Source organism: Trichinella spiralis, assembly GCF_000181795.1.
Source record: "Trichinella spiralis strain ISS 195 chromosome Unknown Scfld5, whole genome shotgun sequence".
NCBI lineage: Eukaryota > Metazoa > Nematoda > Enoplea > Trichinellida > Trichinellidae > Trichinella > Trichinella spiralis.
In genome coordinates, this window is record NW_003526944.1 from 4,777,274 (window position 1) to 4,799,910 (window position 22,637).

Sequence of the window (22,637 nt, forward strand, 5' to 3'; positions counted from 1 at the left end):
GCAATTGTGTTCGAAGAAAGTTTGTCGCCACTGTTAGCTGCCTATTCATATCCGGCAAGTCAATTTCTGTTCAATGTCGTCTGCAGTGTGCTGATGATTGTCGTTGCCGTAATCGGCTTGGTCAGCAACGCCATTTTCATCCACTTGTTTCGTCGTTCCAATAGCACACCCACGTCGATGGATATTCTGCTGATTGGGCTGGCCGCCGCCGACAACGCCCTGCTTCTGTCCGGCACGCCAGTGTACAGCGTGATCGCCTTGTACACGTACAGACCGTCGGAACAGTTGATGAAAATGATGAACCACTTGACCGTAACTCTGTATCCGATATCGATGATGGCCCATTGCGCCTCAGTTTGGACAATGGTGTCGATCAGTGTCGAAAGATACATCGCGGTCTGTCACCCGCTGGCGGCGAGAAGCCTGTGCAGCGCTAGACGGTCGGTGGCGGTTCTCTGCGTGGTTACCACGACGTCGGTGTTGTACAATTTCTGTCGTTTCTGGGAATATCGAATCGACGACCACAACCGTGTGGTTCCACTGCTGCGCAGCAACGAACTCTATGTACAGGTCTTCGTCCATTGGATGTATTTCTTCACCGTGTTCGGTTTGCCGTTGTTCACGCTGGCGTCGGTCAACTGTTGCATTGTGCACACGATTTTCCGGGCCCGTCGCCTGCGTGCCACAATGAGCCGTTCTCAGCTCAGGCAGCATCGCCTTGCGGTGATGATGATCGTCTTGGTTGTCATATTTTTCGTCTCCAATACGCTGGCATTTGTCTTGAATGCTCTCGAAGCAGCCGGCTTTTTCGACAACATGAAAGACGACAAGTACATCTTCTATTGCCTGATGGATGTGAACAATCTGCTTGTAGAATTCAATTCGAGCATCAATCTCTACTTGTATTTGATATTTTGCCGACGATTCAGGACCCGCTTCTGTCGCATGCTCAGATGCTTGAATACAGCTAGCTCTTTGCCGTTGCCATTCGCTTTTCCAACCCACGCTGACAAAGAACCTTACTCAAAAACTGGGCTCAATTTGTCCCTCCAACGGCGCAATTTGAACAACAGCTCCTTCGACGTAACAAGCGCTTATTACGATTAAAATTTTCCAACGTCCAATTTCATTTCACTTTCCAATCATCCAAACAACCACACAATTTTTTTCACTTATTTTCGCTTAATATTTTTCATCATATTCAATACTGTATATTACAAAGCGCACGCAGAACGTCCAGCCTTGACATGTTTTATTTTATTAATAAACCCATTGCGTTAGGTTGAACCGACAGGTATTCAATAATCGACTCCACATTCACAAACATACACAGTACAATTTGGAAATTTTAAAACAAAAATTCAACTTTTTAAAACTTTAAACAACCTTTTTAAAATTCAAAGCTTTAAAATGAAGGTTTAAAAAAAGCCCAATAAGCTCGAGTAAATAAATTTCTTTAAAGACCATTTCCTATATTTAAAATTGAAACCGCGTAAGCAGCTGGACTTAAAAAAATTCTGTATTCTGCAAAATTCCCTGTGCTCATCATGGAGAAGAGAAAAACAACAATGCAGTTGCCTGTAACTACATCCCTGAACAAGCTGACAATAGACTGCAGCAAAAATGTCAAAGTTGGCAAGCTGTTGAAGATGATTTTGGACAAAATTCACGTTGCAGAAGAAGAATATCACTATTTTACACTAACCTATGAAGATGGGAATAAAATTGAGAAATATTTATTGCACGACAAAAAGCTTCTACGCCAAGTGAACAACGTTAAAAAATCACTGCAATTAACATTGAAACCGTATCGCTATCCCGAAGCGAGAACAATACCATTATTATCCGACAAATGTTTGGAACTGTTGTACGTAGAAATGAGAAACAACATTTACAATGGAAAAACAAGCATGACATACAACAACCTGGTCACACTGATCGCTATGGAATGGTTGGTGAAGGATGAAAATGCCAATAATGAAAATATTAAATTCGAAAAACGTTTGCCAGTTTGGGCTTTTAAACGATACAACCAGTGGAGTTTAAAAAAATGGAAAAATGACATCATAATTATGCAAAATACATTAAAACAAACTCACCAGATTTATTTCAATTTGAAACACTATCTGCTACTGGCAGCTACAATGACCTGCTACGGAGAGACGTGGTTTGAGTGGAATAATATCTGCTTTGGTTTGAGCAACCATGGTGTTTGCCTTTACTATTCTGAAAACATTCAAAATCCCGAATTATTCTCTTGGCAACAGATCACTGCTGTAGAAAGAAAGAAGATGAAGATAAAAATGAAAATAGCTACACGGCGTTCTTTGGCTAAATACAGTATTCGATTCGCTACAAAAGTCGACGCGAAAAATTTCCAATGGCTTTGTCGTACACTTAAAAACTAACGGACACAATCAACTGAACGCTCATCACTCATATTTTTTGCTTATTTATTATTCTAAAAATTGTTAAATTGTCTATTTCAGTTTCATTTTTATAAAATTTAATAAAATCAAATTCATTTATGGAAATTTCGATGCCACAGACCAGCAAAATGCTAAGAAGATTAATAGATTTGCTCATTATTTATTATTTATATTTTATTTGAAAAATAATTAACTCCACTTATAGAAGCATTAATCATAATTGCAATGTTGTCTGAACTTTTGTTACTGCTTTTAAAAGAAGTTCAACGTAAACATGATTTTACTAATTCAATATAAAGATTAGAAAAAAAAATATTAATCAGAAAAACACAAAAATCTATTGTACATTATCATTAATTTAAAATATACCAAAGCAAAATGTACAACAGAATTTAAATTATAGTTCACATGAGTAAAAAATATGAACTGATGTGCTATGATGTATTCTATTCAACGTGTGAAAAAACATGCAAAAAGATTGGTATTTAAACACTGTACCTACAAAGCTTAATGAATTAATTAATAAATTAAATAGATCAAATACAATTTTCTTTCGAAATCAACGCTATACAGCATCGTCGTTGAATTCGAAAAACCTCAATCGCAAGTTTTAGAAATACAAAGATGTAAAAATTTACTTAAACTTATGATAAATAACAAAATTTGTTCTACATAAATAGTTGAAACTTTTATAACGTGAATTCAGTGACACGAATTTACTTATCGTATCTTTTCGATACAAGTTAACAGAAAGTTCACAAATTTCAACATATATTTTCACACTGGATAAAATAATAAACAGCAAAATAATCATCATATTACTGCAATTGTTTGTTTTTCATAATTTAATATTTGTTTTTTCATCACGTTTACCTGTTGTATTTGAAGTTCTGCTTTTTCGCTCCTTCGTTTTCATAAAAAAAGCGCGCATTTTGAACTGTTTGATTTGATATTCGACTAAAAGAAGGAATTTGAGCAGAAAACATGAACAGAAGAACATTTTTTAAAAATTATTAAAAAAAAATAATTTCAGAATTGATCAACAAAAAAATCCTCATCAATAATCAAACGCTTCAAAGTATCATCATTTGACGTCAACAAAGATTTTTAAAGATAAAAATGCAGAAATAAACAAACAAAATTTGCTCACCTCTTAAATTGGTTTCGCTTCTTCCATACAATAAATTACGTAAAATCAAATCTACAACAACAGCAACAATCACCTAGTTTATTGAATCTTTTGGATGACGACAAGCAGAAATAAACTGCACTGATCATCATCACATCAACAGAGAGCAACAGATGTGAAATCAGCTCATCGGCAAAACTGATCACAACGTCACACAGGCCGTCTTACTGTACTTGTAGAATTTTGGAAAATTTTTTTTTTAATAATAAAATAAACAAGTAATGGGAAAACGAAAAACTGTTTTGTTTTGGAAAAATTAATCCGCTCTCGCTTTTGCCTGGTGAGCATTTTTGCCATTTTTGCGCATTCTGGGGGATGTTTTCTGCGTTGGCTGACGCGAACGTTCCGACATGGCCAAAATTTGTTTCGGTATCCAGTCCAAATCCACATCACCCGCATTTGTGGTGCCCATTTCCACTTCAACATGCTTTTTCACAACATGTTTGCGACTTTTGCCGCTAATAAATTGGTAAGCGAAAGCGGCCACCAAACAGCCAATGATGACGAACACCATGACCAAAAATATCATCTCCGGATTGAATGCAGATTCCTCTTCGACAATGTGGACCGTCTCGTTGAATACGGTGCTTCGAAATTCACGACCATCGGCTAATTTGTAGTCGACCAGTACAACTAAACCGAACGGTCGACCGGCCAGAGAATCAAATGCCATCATCGAATATTCAAATGATGCTTCCGTATCCGGATACACTGCTTGGTGATAACTGCGAACACTGTAATTGTGTACATTGTAAGAGTAATCGGTTGGATATTTCAAAAATGCCTGTATGCTATCTACGAAATATTCGTCAATACCGCCGTTGAAAAAACTGATCAGCATATGCGCAGGTTTCCCGGAAGGCAGTTCTTTACTGTTCGGTGGTTCAGTGAAAAGCATCGCTGCTTCTATATCCGGCGAAGGTGCCAAACCTTCTAACACTTCTTCGTCATCTGAATCGCCAAGCGATTTTCCACCTGCTTTCAATTTATCGCTTTCCTCTTCAACCAATGCATCATCGTCATCTTCATCTGCACTGAGTACATTTCGAACAGGTATTGAAATGAGCAAAAGACAAACTGCTGTTATAAACCATTTTCCAAATATCATTTTGCCTACAACTAATCAATTGTACATAGTTCATAAAAGAAATGCATCATCACCAAATGCGACAAGGCAACAAAACTAAATCAGACTTATTAAAATGTTTGCCAAATAAAACACGTAAAGCAGAAAATTGTCCAAAAACAACGGAATCTGTTATATTAAACGTAAGAATAATAACAACAGCACAAATGCTTAGCATATGTAATTTGAAAATCAATGAAATTGAAACTATTCAAATAAATAAAATGCATGCACTACAATTTTGTTGGTGGCTACTATAATGAAAACATGTTTCACACAATGAAAAATAATACAAATAAAGAAAATGGAAAGTTAAATATACATAATATGAACCGCTTCTGTTAAACCTCTTACATGATTCTACCTGATTATTTCTCATACTGTGGCATTGCATGTGAACAAAAATGCCACGTCAAACACGGATGGCAAGAAACACGGCGGGGCAATTTACGGAAATACTGAGAAACAACAATTCCAGAAAACAAATAAATGCCACAGTTTGAAAGTAAAATAATGAAAATTAAATAATAGTCACCTGGATTGTAAAATTTTGAAAAAAATTGAAAAACAAACAACTGATGTTGCTCAACGAAAACCTCACTTCGAAATTTCATTCATTTCAGTAATAGCTGAAATTCAACGTCAACCAATATAAACGTATAAACGGCAGTGATAAATTAAAGTGCCATTTGAAGTAAAAAGTGCAATAGAAAATCAACTATCAGTCTTTTGTATAAATGCAGTATACAAATGTCAACATCATTGAAAACAGAAATACAAATTTGTAATGAAAAGATGTAGAGTTCGTAAATCTTGTTGAACTTAAATTTTTTGTACAACTAACGTTAAAAAAATGAAAATATATTTAATTTTAAACCAAAAAAAAACTAGCACCCAAACTATTGAAAACCTTACTTTTGTTTAGGTACTATATAATATACAGAAATAAGTTATTCAAATAAGTGAAAACTCAAAAGAATAAGAAGAAGAACGACCATGTCGGAAAAAAGAATGATGTTCATTGTTCTGATGAATAAAGCAAAGTATCAAATAACACACGAAAAGGCATATTATCAAATGACCTTGAGCTTGCGCCAAAACTGTAAATACTCAAAGGAAATTTAAACAGAAAAATACACTCACAATAAACATTAATTGTCACTTTAGAATGCTTAGAAAAAATATGTCACAAATGACAGAAAAAAAGACCACCACCGACAAGCATGATCATGACAATACAAAAAGATATGCCAAATGGCACATTTGCAGCAAACTTGACAACAGCATACTGTAGAGGTTTCCGATAAAAATGAGAGTATAAATGAGTTGCGCCAATTATAATTTAATAAAATTATTTTATTCTTAAATAAATTATATTAATTAATTATACGACAAATTTTACATCAGAAATTATTTTTTTCAAAAAAAATGTTACAGTAATTTCTAGATTAGTTGAATAATTTTGATTTTTAATTTTTCAACAAATTTATTGAACAAAATAAACAGTGATCGATTTATAATAAGAATAATTTGCAACTGTCATAACAGTTACTTGATTTTAAATGTAATACGGTGAAAACAGTTGGGAAATAACCGATAAGTACTTTTGTGATTTGCATACTTTCTATGCTCACATTTGAATAATATCTACATTGTGAGGTATAAAAATGGTTTTCTTTTCAGTAGCGGATCACTTTTTATATGCTTTGTCTTGAATTTCATTAAGTTAAAATTAAATTCAGTTGCAATTATAGCTTTTTTTAGAAAATATTATTTAAAATGCAATTTTTACATTTCGTCCGTCAATGTGCTACAGACTTGTCTCGATCATCCCAAATCTATGTTACCTCGCTTTCGTGGATAACTGGGAAAGGTATCCATTATGATTATATGAATTAGTTTTTCATGCAAATGAAATTTTTCAGCTCAACTTTACAATTATTTCAAACAGTTCGGCTTTGTAACGAATGTCTATATCCCATACGTAAGGTATTGAACAGTTGATAAACATTGATTGATGATAAAATTATTTAGAATAAAAAAACCGGACTGAGTAACAATTACGCGTTGATTCGATTTCGATCAGAAAATGCTGTACAAAATGTTCTACAGCACGGGAAGCATGAAATCGACGGGAAAGTGGTATTTATTTTCTTTAAACGGTTTATATTTTTTAAAAAATGTTCTGATTGATTTTTAGATAAAAGTTGAAATGTCCAAATCTGCGAATAGTCGTTTCGAACCAGAAATTGAAGATGATATTGAAGAACTCGGAACGGGATAAATTGTTTTCAGTATTTTTGATCTTAAACTTACTGCACTGAATAAAAGTTTTTTGAAAAGGATAAAAGTGTGAAGCAAAATGCGCAGAAAAAAAAAGTGAATTTGAAATTTCCTCTACAGTTCTTTACAATGACTTGAAATGAGTAGATTTAAATGAAAAAAGTACACCAAGAGTTAGCAAAACATTTGTAAAATTAATTTAAATTTTCCTTCTTGCTTATGCAAATAAAACTAAATTTAAAATATGCGAAAATGCATCTGTTGACAAGTGTTTATAATGGAATTTTTGCCGAAGTTCTACTCCTGCTTATTTATTGCTAAGTTTCTTAAAATTCTTTACCGGATAATGCCGAAAGTCTGGTCGTCGTTTGCGTAAAGTATCAGCTTGTTTGGCTTCAGTCGACCGGCTAGAAGCGACCACTGGAAGACAATCGCCAGAGAAAGCTTCACACCGCATTGTTGAACGCGGCAACGTAGTTTCCCAGTAGCTCATACAGAATAATTTCATTGCAAAGTTTTTGAAAATAACAAAAAACATACAATGAACAATGTGTATGGATATTGGTCAGGCGCAACGGTGGTCAATTCTCCAGATTCAAATCGTGTGAAAAAAGTAGTCGCTACAAAAAACAGTAAGAATTAATTTCATTAATTTAATGTTATTACTTTAATAAATTACCGCTTATTTCCACAGTCATCTTTATCATTTACTCAGAACGCTTTACTACTGATCAATATTCAAAATAAAGCAACCCAATTATTTACATATTATTAAAGTATGCATACAAGATTTGCATAATAACTCGTCTGCGAAAGTAATCTGCCGACCATTGAAGACATATTTGAATAAATAAATTAAATTGCTAAAATATAAATACATTATCGTTAATTTATTGTAAGAAATGACTGAATTGAAAAAATTTACTTACAAGTGAACCTGATTTTCACTTTTGTCATCAGTAATACTTGATTATTAAAAAGTATATTTTAAATAATATTTTTTTTCTTAAATTCTTAAATTTTTCAATCAATTGTTATTTTTGAAAAAAATTTTAAGCTATCACAAATGTGCACGTTGTGTTGTGTTAGTTGTGTGTGTGTAAATGAATTGTGAATGTAAAATTGTGTTGATGTTGTTGTAAAAAATGCATATTTGTTTTCGATAACATCTGCGGTGAAGTGAATCAACTGGGTGGAGTGTTTGTCAACGGTAGACCGTTACCGTTGACGTTGCGCATGCGCATTGTGGAACTGGCCCAGATGGGCATACGCCCCTGTGATATTAGCCGCGAGTTGAGAGTTTCGCACGGATGCGTGAGCAAAATTTTGAACCGCTTCCAAGAGACCGGTTCCGTGTTGCCTGGGGCGATCGGTGGAAGCAAGCCGCGTGTGACCACACCCCGGGTGGTTGATCACATCCGTCTGCTGAAGTTGCAAGATCCGGCCATGTTCGCTTGGGAAATCCGCGACCGTCTCGTCGCCGACGGTGTTTGCGACAAAACGTCCGCACCGTCGGTCAGTTCGATCAGTCGGATATTGAGGCGCAAGCTTGAACCTCAGGTTGGTTCCAACAGAATGGTCGCGTCGGCCAATACGGCGCCATTGTTCCATCCTTACTTTCCGTACGCGTTGCCGGTGAACCATCAGCCCAGTGGACACCAGTGGACTGGCGGATGTGAGCTGTTTGCAGCCGCCGAGACCGGCGCCGTATTGCCACACCCGTATGCAAGTTTGACGATCCACTCGACCAAAACAGCCCATTCAACCACGCCCGTGTTCGGAATGCTCAGCTTCCAGTCGCCCACGACCCACACGAAATCACAAGCCGAAGCTACAATTCACAGCTGAACACAAAGATTGTTTGCTGATCTTATCCTTATTAGTTCATATTCATTGGTTCGAATTGGATCAATTTGATTGGACAAATATTATGTAAACATTTTACACTATTTCTCATTTTCCAATTGAACAAATGAAGCATGTTTTCACGCTTGTATCATCAAACAGAATAAGAATAGAAATAATGCTTTGAAACGAACCAGTTCTGAATCTTCAATCCGACGAAGAATGTTGAAAATTGTCCATCCACCGGCTTGGTTACATTTTAGCCTTGTACAATTTCCAACACTGACCACCAACAATCCATCCAGGCGAGTAAACATTTGTAAAACGGATAATGCAAACAACAAGAAAACTGCCCATCGTCAGCTGCATACTGTACAGAGTTGTTGCTGTTGCTCATTGCAAAATTAACTTCAACCAGTACTACTTCACTCACACATGACTTCCAACTTAGAGAAATTAATATTCATGCATGAAAAGAACACTTTTATGAAGTACAAATAATGATCGTATTTTTTACTGCTCTGCCTCGAAAATACGACAAAAACAAACAAGTAAATTGAAAATTTGCAAACGCATAAAAATGATAATAAAAATAATACCGCATAGAATACCTTAAACAGACAATCAGATAATAAAATTGCGTTTTAAAATCAATCAAACGATGGTTGGTTGATTTAGATATTACAAAAAATTTCATCCACGAAGCCACAAAAGCGTTCATAATCATCAGGCATCAGGCGGACATTTCTTTCAGCGATGCAATCGCTGATTTTAAAACATGCACTTGGGTCTGAAATTAAAAACCAAATAATTCCATGCTCGTAAAAAAATGTTCATTATATACAACTTTTCAAAATATTCAAAAATTGAAAGTATACTATTTCATCTAAATGTTATTTTTTTAATGCACACAACAGAATATAAATTATAAGATATAAAAAAAAGTATGAAATCTATCAACAAATACCGATCAGCTTACCTTTGCATGCTTGTGCTGCAATTCAGCCAATTCAACAAGACTTTTCTTGAAAGCTGCCACTCTGCGTACTTTATACTCTTCCAATTCTTAAACAAAGAACAATAAATTAATAATAATAAGTAAACAACATCAACAAAATAGATCACCTTGCTTAGCTTTTTCCGATATCGCTTCATATTCTTTACTAGCATTCTGTTTATCCAATTCTGCCTAAAAAACAGAATTTATTAATTAGAAATTGATAAAAATTTAAATTTCAGCAATAAATAAATAAATAAATAAATAAAAATTGCCTTCGGAATATCTCGATTCTTCATCCTTGCACGATCCAAATTTCTGCTAGCAGTTTCCAGGGTAGCCAAACATCGCAGTCGGCGATAAAGCAAATCTTTCGCCGCTTGGGTGTCGCGCATGAAATAACGAAGTGTATCTGAAACAAAATTCATCACAACCACAAGCAATTAAAACAGTAATTATTAATTATTTGAAAAAATTTAATATAAAAATTGAAAATGAACCTGACAACTTTAAGTCAAAATCTGAAGATACACGCGCTTCAAGCTTCCGGCACTTTTCATACGTTTCAGCAACTTTTAAAACGGTCCTGATTTAAAATTTTCAAAAACAGTATAAACACAATGAACAAATTGTAAAAGCAGCTTTCGCTAATACTTTGATAATTCAGGACTCTTCTCTATTCCACCAAGGGTTTCCAATGAGCTGCAAATTTTCATCATTACATCTGACATGTCTACAAAAAAAATTTACTTTATAATAGTGGAATATTACAATAATTATACTTTTCAAATGCTTTGTCATTTTGTCAGATCGCGAAGTTGCCTCGCGTACATGACCGTAATATTCTACAAGATAATTTTTTTCATGTTCAAAAAACGGCTCTGAATCCTAAATACAAGTTTTCTCAGAGTACATAATTATTCCAAATTCTTACTTTTTGATTTGACAATAGCACTTCATCTGCTGAAGTAGAAAACCGCTTCCAGATGCTTTCTAACTTTTCTTTCTTATTCTTTCCTCGGATATTCAACTAAAAATGCAAAACATTTACATATTTAAAAGTCGACATTCAATAATGTTGTCAATAATCACCCCATTTGCATCTTGATACTCCAAAAAAATCTGAAAATTCGAATCATCTTTTAAAACAGGATGAGTAGCAAGACGATTCAAAAATAATCCATGCATAGCCACAGTTTTTTTGAATGTGGCCAAATATTCCCTATTAATTCAATAATAATTATTTTTTTCGAAGAATGTTCTTCATCTTACGCTTCCAATTCAGCTTTCATTTTTGCAAATTCTTCCCGAGTCATCGTTGGTTCCCCTTCACTCAATTTTTGCAATTTCTCTCGAGATGTATCAAAATCAGGGCGAGGAGGAGGAGGAGGTATCTGCAATAATATTCATGAATTCACCTTCTGAAACAAACTCCAACTCACAATGTAACCGGCATACAACGGATTTTCCTCAATAGCATCGTAAAGCCACAAAAATTCATCGTGCTCACGAACGACAGAAGTTTCTTTTTGAGTGAACGCCGGAAAATTAGTCTGAAGGCGTTACTTAATTACAGTTTTCAAGTTTTCGTTAAAATGCCAACTCAACAAAAAAAATTAAAAAAAAACTTACTTTCATATGCACTGTGAATTTGATTTTATCCTTTTCACTTAAAGCATCCGAAATATCTACCGTTAAAAATGGTTCTTCCGACTCCACAACATCTGCTGGCTAAAAATGCACTACTAATTGCCTCGTACAGCCAATAATAATAAAATAAACAATAATAACATTTTCACGATCGATTTCAATTTCATCACTTTTGGAAATTGCAAGTTTTCCAATTCTTTCAGCTTCAACATCTGCAACCTCTTCAATCCTTTCCTCACTTTCTTCCATAATGTTCACCTGAAAACAGCTATGCATCGTCAAGCAATGACATTTCAACAGTATCAAATGCTTATTGCGTATTGAGAAAAATTTCATAAAACTATCCAAATAATATCAACAAGAGTGCAATATTCAGCGTCAAAAAACTTGAAGCGTTAAAGATCGTCAGTGGTAGCCATATACTATACATTTTCGTTATAAAGTTGACAATTTCAAAAGTTAATTGAGAAAGTTTCATTAACAAAATCACTTTTGAATTGACTGTACAAAACAAATCGATTAAAATAAGAAAAAGTTATTCAGAAACGTTACTTTGAAAACTGGCTGAAAGAACAATAGTCAACTTAAAGTCGTAGCTGTTTCTGATTTATCCACACAAATTATAGGTTATTGCACATAAATTACAGTAAAATATGCAAAAGGTTTATTGGAAAAAATACCTCAATAAATTCAGTTTGAGAGGTGCACTTTTAATATTATGATGATTTGAAAATGGTATAATTTGCGTTATATTGATATAAAACAAATAAAAAATTAATTCTCGCTACAATATATGTTTACTGTACTTTTACAATTATCAAGTACATGCACTTCAATGTACATAAGGTTTTTGTGAGTGCATGAGTTGTTCTACATGTAAAACTGTTTATTCACTGCATTTGCTTTCGTTTATTAGTATGCATTATTGCAGAAAATAAAATAAAATAAAATCGATACATGCATTTAAATTTTATTAAAAACAAATTCAACAAATTATTTTCTTTTTACTGTTTATCTTTTAAAAACATGATAATGAAAGGTATCGCATTTGTAAAGCATATTATTTCCTCAGTTCCGCTTCTACGGTTTCCAGCAATTTTTGCTGCTCTTTCAGTTCCAAGTCTGGTATGTATCGATATTCTTCATCTGCTGCCGTATGCTGTTTTATATTCAAGGTTACACCTTCGGGCAAATCCGTCTTGATTATGTCAATTAACAGCGAACCAGTTGACGAGAAGAAATCTTCTATCTGAACATTTCGCTCATACTTAGGCAATTCAAACTGATCACTAATAGCAGTAGAACCAATTTTATAAACAGTACATTGAAATTTTCTGACTGGCGAAGCCCACCTAAAATCACACAGCACGTTCTTTGATTAGAGCAATTCAAATCAAACAAATTACCTACGTATTTGCTATTTTGAAGCCCATTAAACGTGCTAATTTATGCATATAGCTTTGAAAATGTTCAAGTACCACAAAATCATATCCACTAATGACAACATTGACAACACCGTGAGATGGAAGTTGGAAAGGTTTTTCCTAAATGAAAATATAATTTCAATTTCTAAAATGAACACCTAGTCACTTACAAAGATCGGTTCATACAAAGCTTGGCTTTGCAAGTTTCTATTTTCTTCGTCATCAAATGACTGTGTAGCTTGCGAAACTTTTCGTATTAAAAACGAGTTAAGAAAACTTAATTTTGCATTTCTATCAATTGAAATGCATTTTAAACACTTCCTGAAAGCTTGACAAGACATATTTTGATTCCAATGTATATTGAAAATCAAGAACAATTAAATAATTTTATTCATTGTATGATGTATAGTAGAGATTAATAAATTTATCTATTTATTTACATTATATATTTTTTGTCAATGCAGAATATATTTTTGCAGAAATAAAAGTGAATTAACGGTTTATAAAATTTATACTTGATTTCTTTTTATTTAAATCTATGGTACGCTAAAAATGACGAACTGATAGCTTATCGTACATTTTTTATACTCATTCTTAAAAATTTCTATTTTCTGTAAGTGAAGAGATTTAAAAAATAATATTAAATATTATTTTAATATATATTTTGTTTTTATTTACTGATTAATTTTTTTGTCTGTTGAATGTTTTGCTTTCAGGTTTGTATGTAGGTTGTAGGTTTATGTAGGAAAAGTTTATATTGGTCCAATGTTTGTTCCTGTTTGTTTATTCATTGCCATTGCTTGCTAATGTTGTTGCGTTCTGCATCTTCATTCAGTTTTATATTTGCATAGTACTTGAAATGTTTTTAATTTGTTTGTTTACTATGTTTCAACGATGAAGTATTTGAAATTTTTACGAAGCTTGACAGCAGAATGTTGATTTGATTACTGTTGAATAAACACAAAATGTATTACTTTAAATATTCATATTTAATTCTGGTTTTGCAGTTGACACTAGATTATAGCAGAAAAATGCCTACCAGAAAATCTCCTTCATCGGAACTTAAATCACCGAACGTTCAATCTGTCAGACGTCGCTCTAAAGCAAAGTCATCTAAGAGTAAAATTCCCAAAAATGTAAAACAGACAAAAAATAAAACTGAGTAAGTTATTGTACTCTATGTTTGTCGTTCCATTTTTGCATTTCTCTGTAATTATTGTACGTTAGATGTATGACATGAATAAAAATGAGATGCTATTTTTGGAAAGTAAAATTGCTATGTTTAATATATCAATATCGTGTAGTATGAATATGAAGAGTTGATCACGGAGTGCTGTTTAATATTTCCGCATAGCAGGGAAAAATGATCTAAATAATATTGTAGTTCTGAAAAAGCGAAAACAAAGAGAGGGCAGCCAAATGTATCTCGCAATAGAGGCGTTTCTATATGTTCGAACGCTGAATCATCGTCGGATGAAGCTGAAAATCTAGAGGGAAAATGGCGTCGTAAAAAACTGGTAAGCGACCCTGTGGTACCATGCGAAAAACGTGGCCTTCCAGTGGATTGCAAGCCCGTAGCTGAACATGTGGTGCACGAACAACCTCCATTGTTTATCGCTATTATGGCCTATTTTACATATGGGTTTTTGGTTTTCACCGGATATGTGCAAGATTTTTTGAGGTGGCTTGGTATTGAGCTGCATAAAAATTTTCAAGAATCTCCGAAAATGAAGGTATTTGATGATTAATTATTCTGCCCTATTTATCAGCAATGCATGGTGCACAGCGCAGATTTTACTTTCAGGATTTTGTACCTCTCTATTCAGACTTTGAAGCTTTGTATACCAGATGCGTCTATATACGTATACGAGATTCGTGGAATCGACCGATATGTTCCGTACCAGGTGCAGAAATTACATTACTTGATCGAGTTACTGATGACAACGGATGGACATTTCGGTACAGCTGAAGTGTTGAAATTGTTTTTGTTAAAATTATATAGATTCGTTTTTTCAGGTACACTGGTGGAAAGACGAAAGTGATTAATCTTGGATCGTATAATTATCTCGGCTTTGCTGAGAACACTGGACCATGCGTTGAAGAAGTTGAAAGAAGCATAAGAAAATACGGTATCGGTGTGTGCAGCAGCCGAAAAGAAGCGGGTATATAGTTTTTGAAAATTATTTATCAATCGAGAGTATTAAAATCGGAAAGAAATATCATGTTATAGGAAATATGTCGATACACAACAGATTGGAGCGTTTGATGGCTCAGTTTTTGGGAGTTGAAGATGCTCTGTGCTTTCCAATGGGATTCGCGACGAATTCTATGAATGTGCCTTGCTTTGCTGAGAAGGTGCGTTTATTCTTTCTTTTTTTGTTCAAAAATATTATTTAAATGAATTTCCATTTGAAAATACTATTTATTTATAGGGTTGTTTGTTGCTTAGTGATGAACTGAATCACGCATCTTTGATACTTGGATGTCGTCTCACTGGAGCTACTATAAAAGTATTTAAGCATAACGGTAAATCTTTGTTAAATAATCTGTTTTTCATAATCACTATTAAAGCGTTCGACGTATGAATATTTTCAGATACGGTTGATTTGGAAAATAAAATACGCGACGCAATTGTCTATGGACAACCGCGAACTCGTAGGCCGTACAAGAAAATTTTGATTTTTGTTGAAGGAATTTACAGTATGGAAGGAACGATCGTCAACTTGCCAGAAATTATTCGAATCAAGAAGAAATACAAAGCTTATTTATACCTAGACGAAGCTCATAGCATTGGTATAGTACACAATATGTGCAGTGGTAGTGATGCAATAAATTTCGAACACAGGTGCTCTGGGAAAACGTGGTCGTGGTGTTTGTGATTATTATGGCTGCGATCCACAAGACGTGGATATTCTCATGGGCACATTTACGAAAAGCTTCGCCGCAGCTGGAGGCTATATAGCTGGAAAAAAGGTTTTATGAAATAAACAGCATAACTTCATCATTCGAATTATTTTTGTGTTTCAGGAAGTGATTGATTATTTGAGGAGAAACAGTTACAGCACCATTTACGCCGCAGCTCTTTCGCCTCCAATTGCACAGCAAATCATATCCACACTGAAAATACTTATGGGATTGGACGGCACTGACGAAGGTATGTTAAAAAAACTGTTGGCATATTTTTCTTTGATAATAAATTTCTGTGAAATTATAGGCAGCCGTCGAATTGCCAAATTGGAAAGGAATACAATTTATTTTCGTCGACGACTCAAGCAAAAGGGCTTCATCTTATTTGGAAACAGCAACTCTCCTGTGGTTCCAATGATGGTCTACTTCCCAGCCAAAATGAAGTAAGCTGAATTTTTGAACAACATCTATCATGCCTGTTGGATTTGGTTTGGTTAAGCAGCAACAGTTTCTGTGTTTCAGTCATTTTAGTCGAGAAATGTTGAAACGAAAAGTTGGAGTGGTTTTGGTCGGCTTTCCAGCCACTCCAATAACACTCGGACGAGCTAGATTTTGCATTAGCTCCGCCCACACTAAGGAACAGTTGGATCAGGTTGGTTTGCATTGTTTTCTTTTTAATGAAGATGTAAAATTATAAAATATTAAATAAGAGAAATGAACATTTTGCAAAGCAAGAATAAGAATTTTCGAACAGATACGCGTAAATAAGAAAATAAAGTCGCGCACGCGATTTACAATTCCACGAGCATTTCTTTAATAAATTTGATATCAGATGATAAATTTGCATAAAGTTAGCAGAATAACGTTTCAGTATTAGTGTTTTGGTGAGAAATGAATGTGTTACTTACTGTTATTTTTGCAGGCTCTGGAAGCTATAGATGAAGTCGGCGGTTCGATGATGTTGAAATTGTCTTCTCGATGCGAACATTTGAAAGATGAAGTAATCGAATACTGACCTGTTCGGCGGTTGTGCAAACAAGAAGATGATTAAAAATATACCTAATGTGTCGCATGCTTATCTCGATTGTTCGGTCCAATTAGTTGCTGATTAATTTTATTTACTGTTTATTCTGCTCATTGATTGGCTTTCACTTATGGTTGGTTGGTTGGTTCAATTGTCCAAACAACGAAAACATTATTATTGATTCATGCGAAAAGGAAGAAAAAAAAATTTGCATTGCACTGTTGGTTTATTATATATAAATTATAATTGTGTGGATAATAAATTTCAGGTTATCGATAAATTCAGCGCTGAGCAAGCAGGCAAGCACAGCCAGCGATCGGGATGCGATTGTAGTTAATTTGAAAACTAACTTCCGGGGTTCGCCACCATAACTGAGAGTCAAATTGTTGAACGCTTCTTGTGCTTTTTGAAGTAGCCTATCCAATTATGGAATAGCTTCACCGGCGGAGGACCGAGAGGAAACACGTCACGGTGGTAGATTTCAACGTAGACCAAGTTGAGCATGAAATACCAGCTGAGTATACCGCCCGCAATGAAGCAGACGCTGCTTGCCAAGCTGGTGCAGTATTCGACATGGGGTGGCACTGCTTCACCGAGGCAGAGGAAAACAAAAGCTCCAAAAAAGCTGCAAGTCAACGCGAAACTGGCAATGCTCATGGTCATGGTCGGTGCCAACCAGAAACCGTTGTACAAAGCGAACATGATATTCAATGGTAACATGTCCAAGGGTTTCACTTCGAAAAAATTCCCCAAATGGCAGAACGTGATCACGCCCAGTAACATCGAATACACTCCGAACATGCAGAATATTCCATATGAGAATGCATTGTTACGTTTGTGCAATTGTACACCTGAGAAAGAGAAGAAGCATGAGCACTGTGTTTGTTTGTTCGCTAGCTAGCTTGTTTTGTAATATTTAATGTAAATTTATTTCTGAAAAGTATCCGAAAATTAAACTACTAAATTACCGGCCAAAAATTGCAAAATGCCGCCGAAAAGAAACGTAACGCAGGCATTTAATCCAACACTTGTATGTCCGAAACGTTGGAACTGAGAGGTAAGGATTGCAAAGCCGAGACCACCGAAACCAATGATCGCCGGCTCAGTAGTGTCCAGCGATCGTGCTCGTCGTAGCTGACCAGAAAGATTCTCAATTTGCTAAATAAAAATAAAACAAAATTTTCATAAAAAATTTAAATAATTTTGAAATGAACAAAAAATACTCGCAAAAGATAGTCGTCTTTCTCTTTGAATTGCTTGTAAAGCGACGAATCGCTCACCATGCTTTCCGCATCGATCACAATGTGTTGCTTCTCTTTTTGTATACTATCATCCATTTTATTATTATCATTATTATTATTGCTATTTGACAATGTCTAAAAATATTAACTTTTATCTTTACATGTTAGTTGATCATATTTAAAGAAAAAATTCTATTTTTGCAAAAATGTTGTTGATCATATTTAAAAAAAAATGCTATTTTTGCAATACTTACTTTCCCAAAATAAACAACTGACATAGTATACGCGAAAAAGTTATCTCAAAAAATGTAGGATCGTTTTCTGTTCTACAGCACGTAAAATAATAAAATTTGCATGATAACTACGAACTTTTGTACCAAAATTCTGACATCAAGCCAAAGAACTTTTATTGATGCGAATCACAATCACATATATGAATAGCTTGATTGGAATTTTCAACTATTGTCTTGCTGTTTTACATAATTTCAGAAATTCAAGTATCAAGTTTCAATAACACGCAATGCATATTTTATCTATTCCGACGATAACGTTGGCAATTCGCAATAGGAAAGTTTGTTCAGCATTAAATATTCAGTAAAAAAAGCAATTCATGCTTAGTAAAGCGTTGCCCGTATATGTGAACTACAATAGGTCAGTTTGCGTCAAACATTACATAAATTGACGCAAATTGTACTTGCATTCATCAGTGTTCTTTTACTTTAATAAATCAAAAACAAATGCACATAAAAATGATATTTTTAACTGATTTTATTATTTGTAACTTTATGTAAAGTTTATCAGTACAGTAAAGAAAAAAATCAAATAACATTAATCGTTTTTCGACAAAAATAAGTTTCATTCACAAAGTTAAATTTTCTAAAATCACTACTTATCTATCACTTTGTTTAAAAACAACTAATGATAGTCAAGTTATACATACATATCAGTAATACATTATCAAACAGTACAAGAAAATTTGTTTTAAATCACTAATAATTTTCACATTTGTCGAATAATCACTGCTGTTATCAAAAAAAGAATGCAAATTGCAAATTTCGAAACAAGAAAATCCCCCGTTAAGAAATTTAATAAATTTCGAAATAAGCAGCAATACATTAAATCAAATAATTACGAAATCTGATGAAAATGGAAAACCTCATAATACTGAATTAACTTTAACAGACTGTGATTAATAACTATTTTGATTTTAAAAAATTCCTAAAACCGTAAATTTAAATTCATGTCCAAATTTTCATACTGTAGAGTTTGAACCTACACTTGCACAGAAGAGTTAAAAACAAAAGAGAAAACAAATTTTCTAAATATATAAAATGAAGTGTTATACTCTGAAAAAGTCAGACGTCATGAAAGTTTATATAAGTAATGATAAGCCATTTTGCTCGATATTTCTGACCTTTTCCATACTTATGCGCATTAGAAAACTTTTCTGTTTTAGTTACGCCAATAATTACTCCCACCATATTACGTATCTTTCATCGAAGTAAAAATTGAATAAATATATGTGAATTAACTAAAGCGTCGCATTTGTAAATCATGCAATTTTCACTGAAAAACATAATTTATCTCGTACACGTATAGGCAAAAATACTTGGAACAAAAAATCGATTTAGATGAACATATATCAATTTCTTTCCTCTTTGAACAACCTGCAAATCAAAAACATACTCTACAAGCAGCATAACTCCTAAACTGTCATATCAATATTATAACTAACCATCTTGTAAAACTTTCTTGTGAATATGTAAATTAATTCCTGTCTCTTATTTCACTTTTTTCACTCATAATTAACTAACTCTTTCCATTTACTGCTTGAAAGGCTTTCACTCGATTATCATATTTTTCAAAGTTACGTGGCAAAATTGCCAAACTGTTTCAAATTTTGCGTCACTTATTCACGCTTACAAACACAACGCTTACTAACACAACAACAAATTTGACGAACGACAGGGATAACGATGCAAAAATGATGCTAACGATCAAGCTTTACTTCTCAAACTAACCGGAGTACAGTGAAACATACTAAATTCTTTATCATTCACACGAACATACATCGAAACCACGCACAAAAGCATACAAAAACATACACAAAGACACACGTTTTCACACTCGGAAAGCATAACATTCACACACGTATTTGAAACAGAAATTCACCATCGTAGCTACCAGAAGATTAAAATGGACTAAACTACTGAAGAAAAAAGAGTAAATGGGAATGATTACAACACTGTTTGATAGATACTCCGTAGGATAATAAGTGTATTGTAAATGAGAAGTAAACCAACCATCCCATTGATGAAATGAAATGATGCTGCTTTTAAGCGTTACGCCGCTTCAACGTGCCAAAGAGCCGATCAATGCGGCGCACATTTCGAAAAATAGCATAGTCTGGGGCGGTTTTGGCTGAGCCGCGCCTTCGGATGGTGGTTGCTCAGTGGCCGCAGACGACGTCGACGGCTCTGCATCCGCAGAGCTCTGCGCTGGATTGTTTGGCAACGACTGAGTACGATCCGACGATGCGGCGAGACGATGTCGACAACTGCCGCAACTTCCAGCCAGATGACAATCCAGCAAATCGTCCGAAGACAAGCTTTTAAAATCTAGCAAGTAGCCCTTCTGATCAACTTGATAGAGTTGCAAGCTCATTTTCGGCCAGGTTGGATTCAGACGTCGTCGAACAATAACGTGATACGGATTGATCATCTTCCATTCGTAATCCAACGCTTTCATCGCTCGCAGCACTTCAATCATGATGTCTTCTGGTCGACTCTGCGATCGAATACCCAAATGCCAACGAGCCCGACGCAGTGACTGTACCAACGGTCGAGATACGGTCACCTGCAGACCGTTGCCAGGCTGGGTGTTCGGAACCGATTCCAGCGTGGGTGTAAATGTACGCGTAGCATCAATCCGTTCCGGATGTCTGGCAATGATAGACGCTGGACGATCTGTCGGCAAATCCGGCGAATAGAACTCTTCCATGGTCAGCTTGGCCGTCTCTGTAGCGATGCGTTTGTTGTCCAGGATCAAATTGTACGCAATAACCAGATGATTGTGCGGGTCGTTGGCCATCAATGCGACCGTTATCTCTTCCTCATCGCAGCGAAACTTTTCGCTCAACTCGCGCACCGCATCCATATCCACAATGGACGCTTCTTGTTCATTCAACGGTGGAAACAGGTAAGCTGGCAAATCTTTCTTGAACCATTCGTGCGCAACAATATCCTTAATAGTGGCTCGCTTCATCGGATCGACTTGCAACATGCGCAACAACAAGTCCACCACCGAATCATCCAAATAGCTGGGTATTGGAAATTGGCCAGCTTTGATCTTACGGAACAACGAAGGCACGTGTTCGTCGTCGAACGGCAACGTGCCACACAAGAACGCATACAGTATTATGCCACAAGACCAAATGTCCACCTCAGGACCGGCATACAACTGACCAGAGATCACTTCCGGTGCAGCGTAGTTTGGACTGCCGCAACTGGTGCGCAAAAACTCACCGTCGGTCAGTATGTTGGACAGACCAAAGTCGGCAATTTTGACATTATTTTCACTGTCGAGAAGCAAATTTTCTGGCTTCAAATCACGATGCACAACCATGTGACGATGACAATAGTCCACGCCGCTGATAATTTGTTGGAAAAAGCGACGAGCGTCGTCCTCTTGCAAGCGCCCACGTTTGACTATATAGTCGAACAGTTCACCGCCGGACACGTATTCCATCACCATGAAGATGTCGGTTGGCGTGCTGATCACCTCATAAAGACGAATAATGTGCGGGTGGCGAAATAGTCGCAGATTTTGAATTTCACGACGAATTTTTCCAACCACATCCAAGTTTTTAATTTTTTGACGATTCAAAATTTTGATCGCAACCCGGTGTCCAGTCACATCGTGCACGCCAACTTTCACTTTGCCAAATGTGCCAACGCCCAACGTTTCACCAAGAATGTAGTGGTAAATTTTTACTACCGGTTTCTCTTTCAACAGATCTACCATTTTGCAAAAGAAAACAATAGTCGAACAGAGCAGAGAAATGTATTCGAATGCCGAAAGCGCAACGTCCGACACACAGACAAAAACAATCCGCCACGCGTAGCTTTATGAGAGATTAACACTCACAGTAATCCAGAGAAAAATAAGCTACTGTAAATTTACCTGCGCGTCAATATTAATTTTCATTGTTTTGATTAAAATTTTCAAATAACTCATCAAAACTGAAGTATTTAAAATTTAAAATTAATTTTTACTCATTGTAATGAAAAATATTTATTTTTCGTGGTTCGACTTGTGCTGCATAAGTTCTTAACTACTCGTGACAAAACATTTACTAAATAATTTGACAAAATAATGCGAAAATAAATAGTTTTTAATTTTTTATAAGTTAAATTTACAGTTTAAAAAGTTTTCTTTATTTATTTATGTAAAATTCGATTTTTTACAACGTACAGTTTAACAGTTATATAAGCGTCAGCCGAAATTTCATGCTTTATCCGTG

General features: G+C 35.0%; 9 protein-coding genes across 9 annotated transcripts; 5 read left to right on the forward strand and 4 right to left on the reverse strand.

The window, feature by feature from the left end:
* Positions 1-177: 177 nt before the first annotated feature.
* Positions 178-1,107, forward strand: Tsp_09168 (putative FMRFamide receptor). Its single transcript, XM_003375540.1, has one exon. The coding sequence runs from the start codon at positions 178-180 to the stop codon at positions 1,105-1,107; it is 930 nt and encodes a 309-aa protein (XP_003375588.1).
* Positions 1,108-1,547: 440 nt separating this feature from the next.
* Positions 1,548-2,408, forward strand: Tsp_09169 (FERM domain protein). Its single transcript, XM_003375541.1, has one exon. It carries the CDS (start codon positions 1,548-1,550, stop codon positions 2,406-2,408), a length of 861 nt encoding a protein of 286 aa, XP_003375589.1.
* A 1,466-nt stretch (positions 2,409-3,874) lies between these two features.
* Positions 3,875-5,138, reverse strand: Tsp_09170 (putative translocon-associated protein subunit alpha). Its single transcript, XM_003375542.1, has 2 exons — positions 5,099-5,138; positions 3,875-4,731 (listed from the first exon to the last, which is right to left on the reverse strand). The coding sequence occupies exons 1-2, from the start codon at positions 5,136-5,138 to the stop codon at positions 3,875-3,877; spliced, it is 897 nt and encodes a 298-aa protein (XP_003375590.1).
* Positions 5,139-6,523: 1,385 nt separating this feature from the next.
* Positions 6,524-7,028, forward strand: Tsp_09171 (putative RNA recognition motif protein). Its single transcript, XM_003375543.1, has 4 exons — positions 6,524-6,617; positions 6,670-6,728; positions 6,779-6,886; positions 6,945-7,028. Exons 1-4 carry the CDS (start codon positions 6,524-6,526, stop codon positions 7,026-7,028), a joined length of 345 nt encoding a protein of 114 aa, XP_003375591.1.
* Positions 7,029-8,200: 1,172 nt separating this feature from the next.
* Positions 8,201-8,580, forward strand: Tsp_09172 (paired box protein Pax-9; the record flags this gene model as incomplete). The annotated part of the gene is made up of 2 exons (XM_003375544.1): positions 8,201-8,470; positions 8,548-8,580. Coding segments are annotated over 2 exons (303 nt in total), but the record flags the coding sequence as incomplete, so codon positions are not given.
* Positions 8,581-9,605: 1,025 nt separating this feature from the next.
* On the reverse strand, positions 9,606-13,284 carry Tsp_09173 (sorting nexin-6). Its single transcript, XM_003375545.1, has 16 exons — positions 13,114-13,284; positions 12,930-13,063; positions 12,604-12,871; positions 11,661-11,777; positions 11,502-11,600; positions 11,288-11,422; positions 11,142-11,263; positions 10,962-11,091; positions 10,804-10,899; positions 10,652-10,757; positions 10,524-10,602; positions 10,401-10,455; positions 10,177-10,281; positions 9,998-10,061; positions 9,852-9,937; positions 9,606-9,662 (listed from the first exon to the last, which is right to left on the reverse strand). Exons 1-16 carry the CDS (start codon positions 13,282-13,284, stop codon positions 9,606-9,608), a joined length of 1,824 nt encoding a protein of 607 aa, XP_003375593.1.
* Positions 13,285-13,908: 624 nt separating this feature from the next.
* Tsp_09174 (serine palmitoyltransferase 2) lies at positions 13,909-16,865 on the forward strand. Its single transcript, XM_003375546.1, has 12 exons — positions 13,909-14,105; positions 14,328-14,676; positions 14,770-14,924; positions 14,960-15,078; positions 15,174-15,298; positions 15,376-15,469; positions 15,539-15,736; positions 15,789-15,916; positions 15,971-16,097; positions 16,158-16,293; positions 16,373-16,502; positions 16,773-16,865. Exons 1-12 carry the CDS (start codon positions 13,909-13,911, stop codon positions 16,863-16,865), a joined length of 1,851 nt encoding a protein of 616 aa, XP_003375594.1.
* A 387-nt stretch (positions 16,866-17,252) lies between these two features.
* Positions 17,253-20,154, reverse strand: Tsp_09175 (conserved hypothetical protein). The gene is made up of 4 exons (XM_003375547.1): positions 20,137-20,154; positions 18,098-18,250; positions 17,843-18,032; positions 17,253-17,725 (listed from the first exon to the last, which is right to left on the reverse strand). Exons 1-4 carry the CDS (start codon positions 20,152-20,154, stop codon positions 17,253-17,255), a joined length of 834 nt encoding a protein of 277 aa, XP_003375595.1.
* A 313-nt stretch (positions 20,155-20,467) lies between these two features.
* On the reverse strand, positions 20,468-22,138 carry Tsp_09176 (5'-AMP-activated protein kinase catalytic subunit alpha-2). The gene has a single exon (XM_003375548.1). It carries the CDS (start codon positions 22,136-22,138, stop codon positions 20,468-20,470), a length of 1,671 nt encoding a protein of 556 aa, XP_003375596.1.
* Positions 22,139-22,637: the final 499 nt, after the last annotated feature.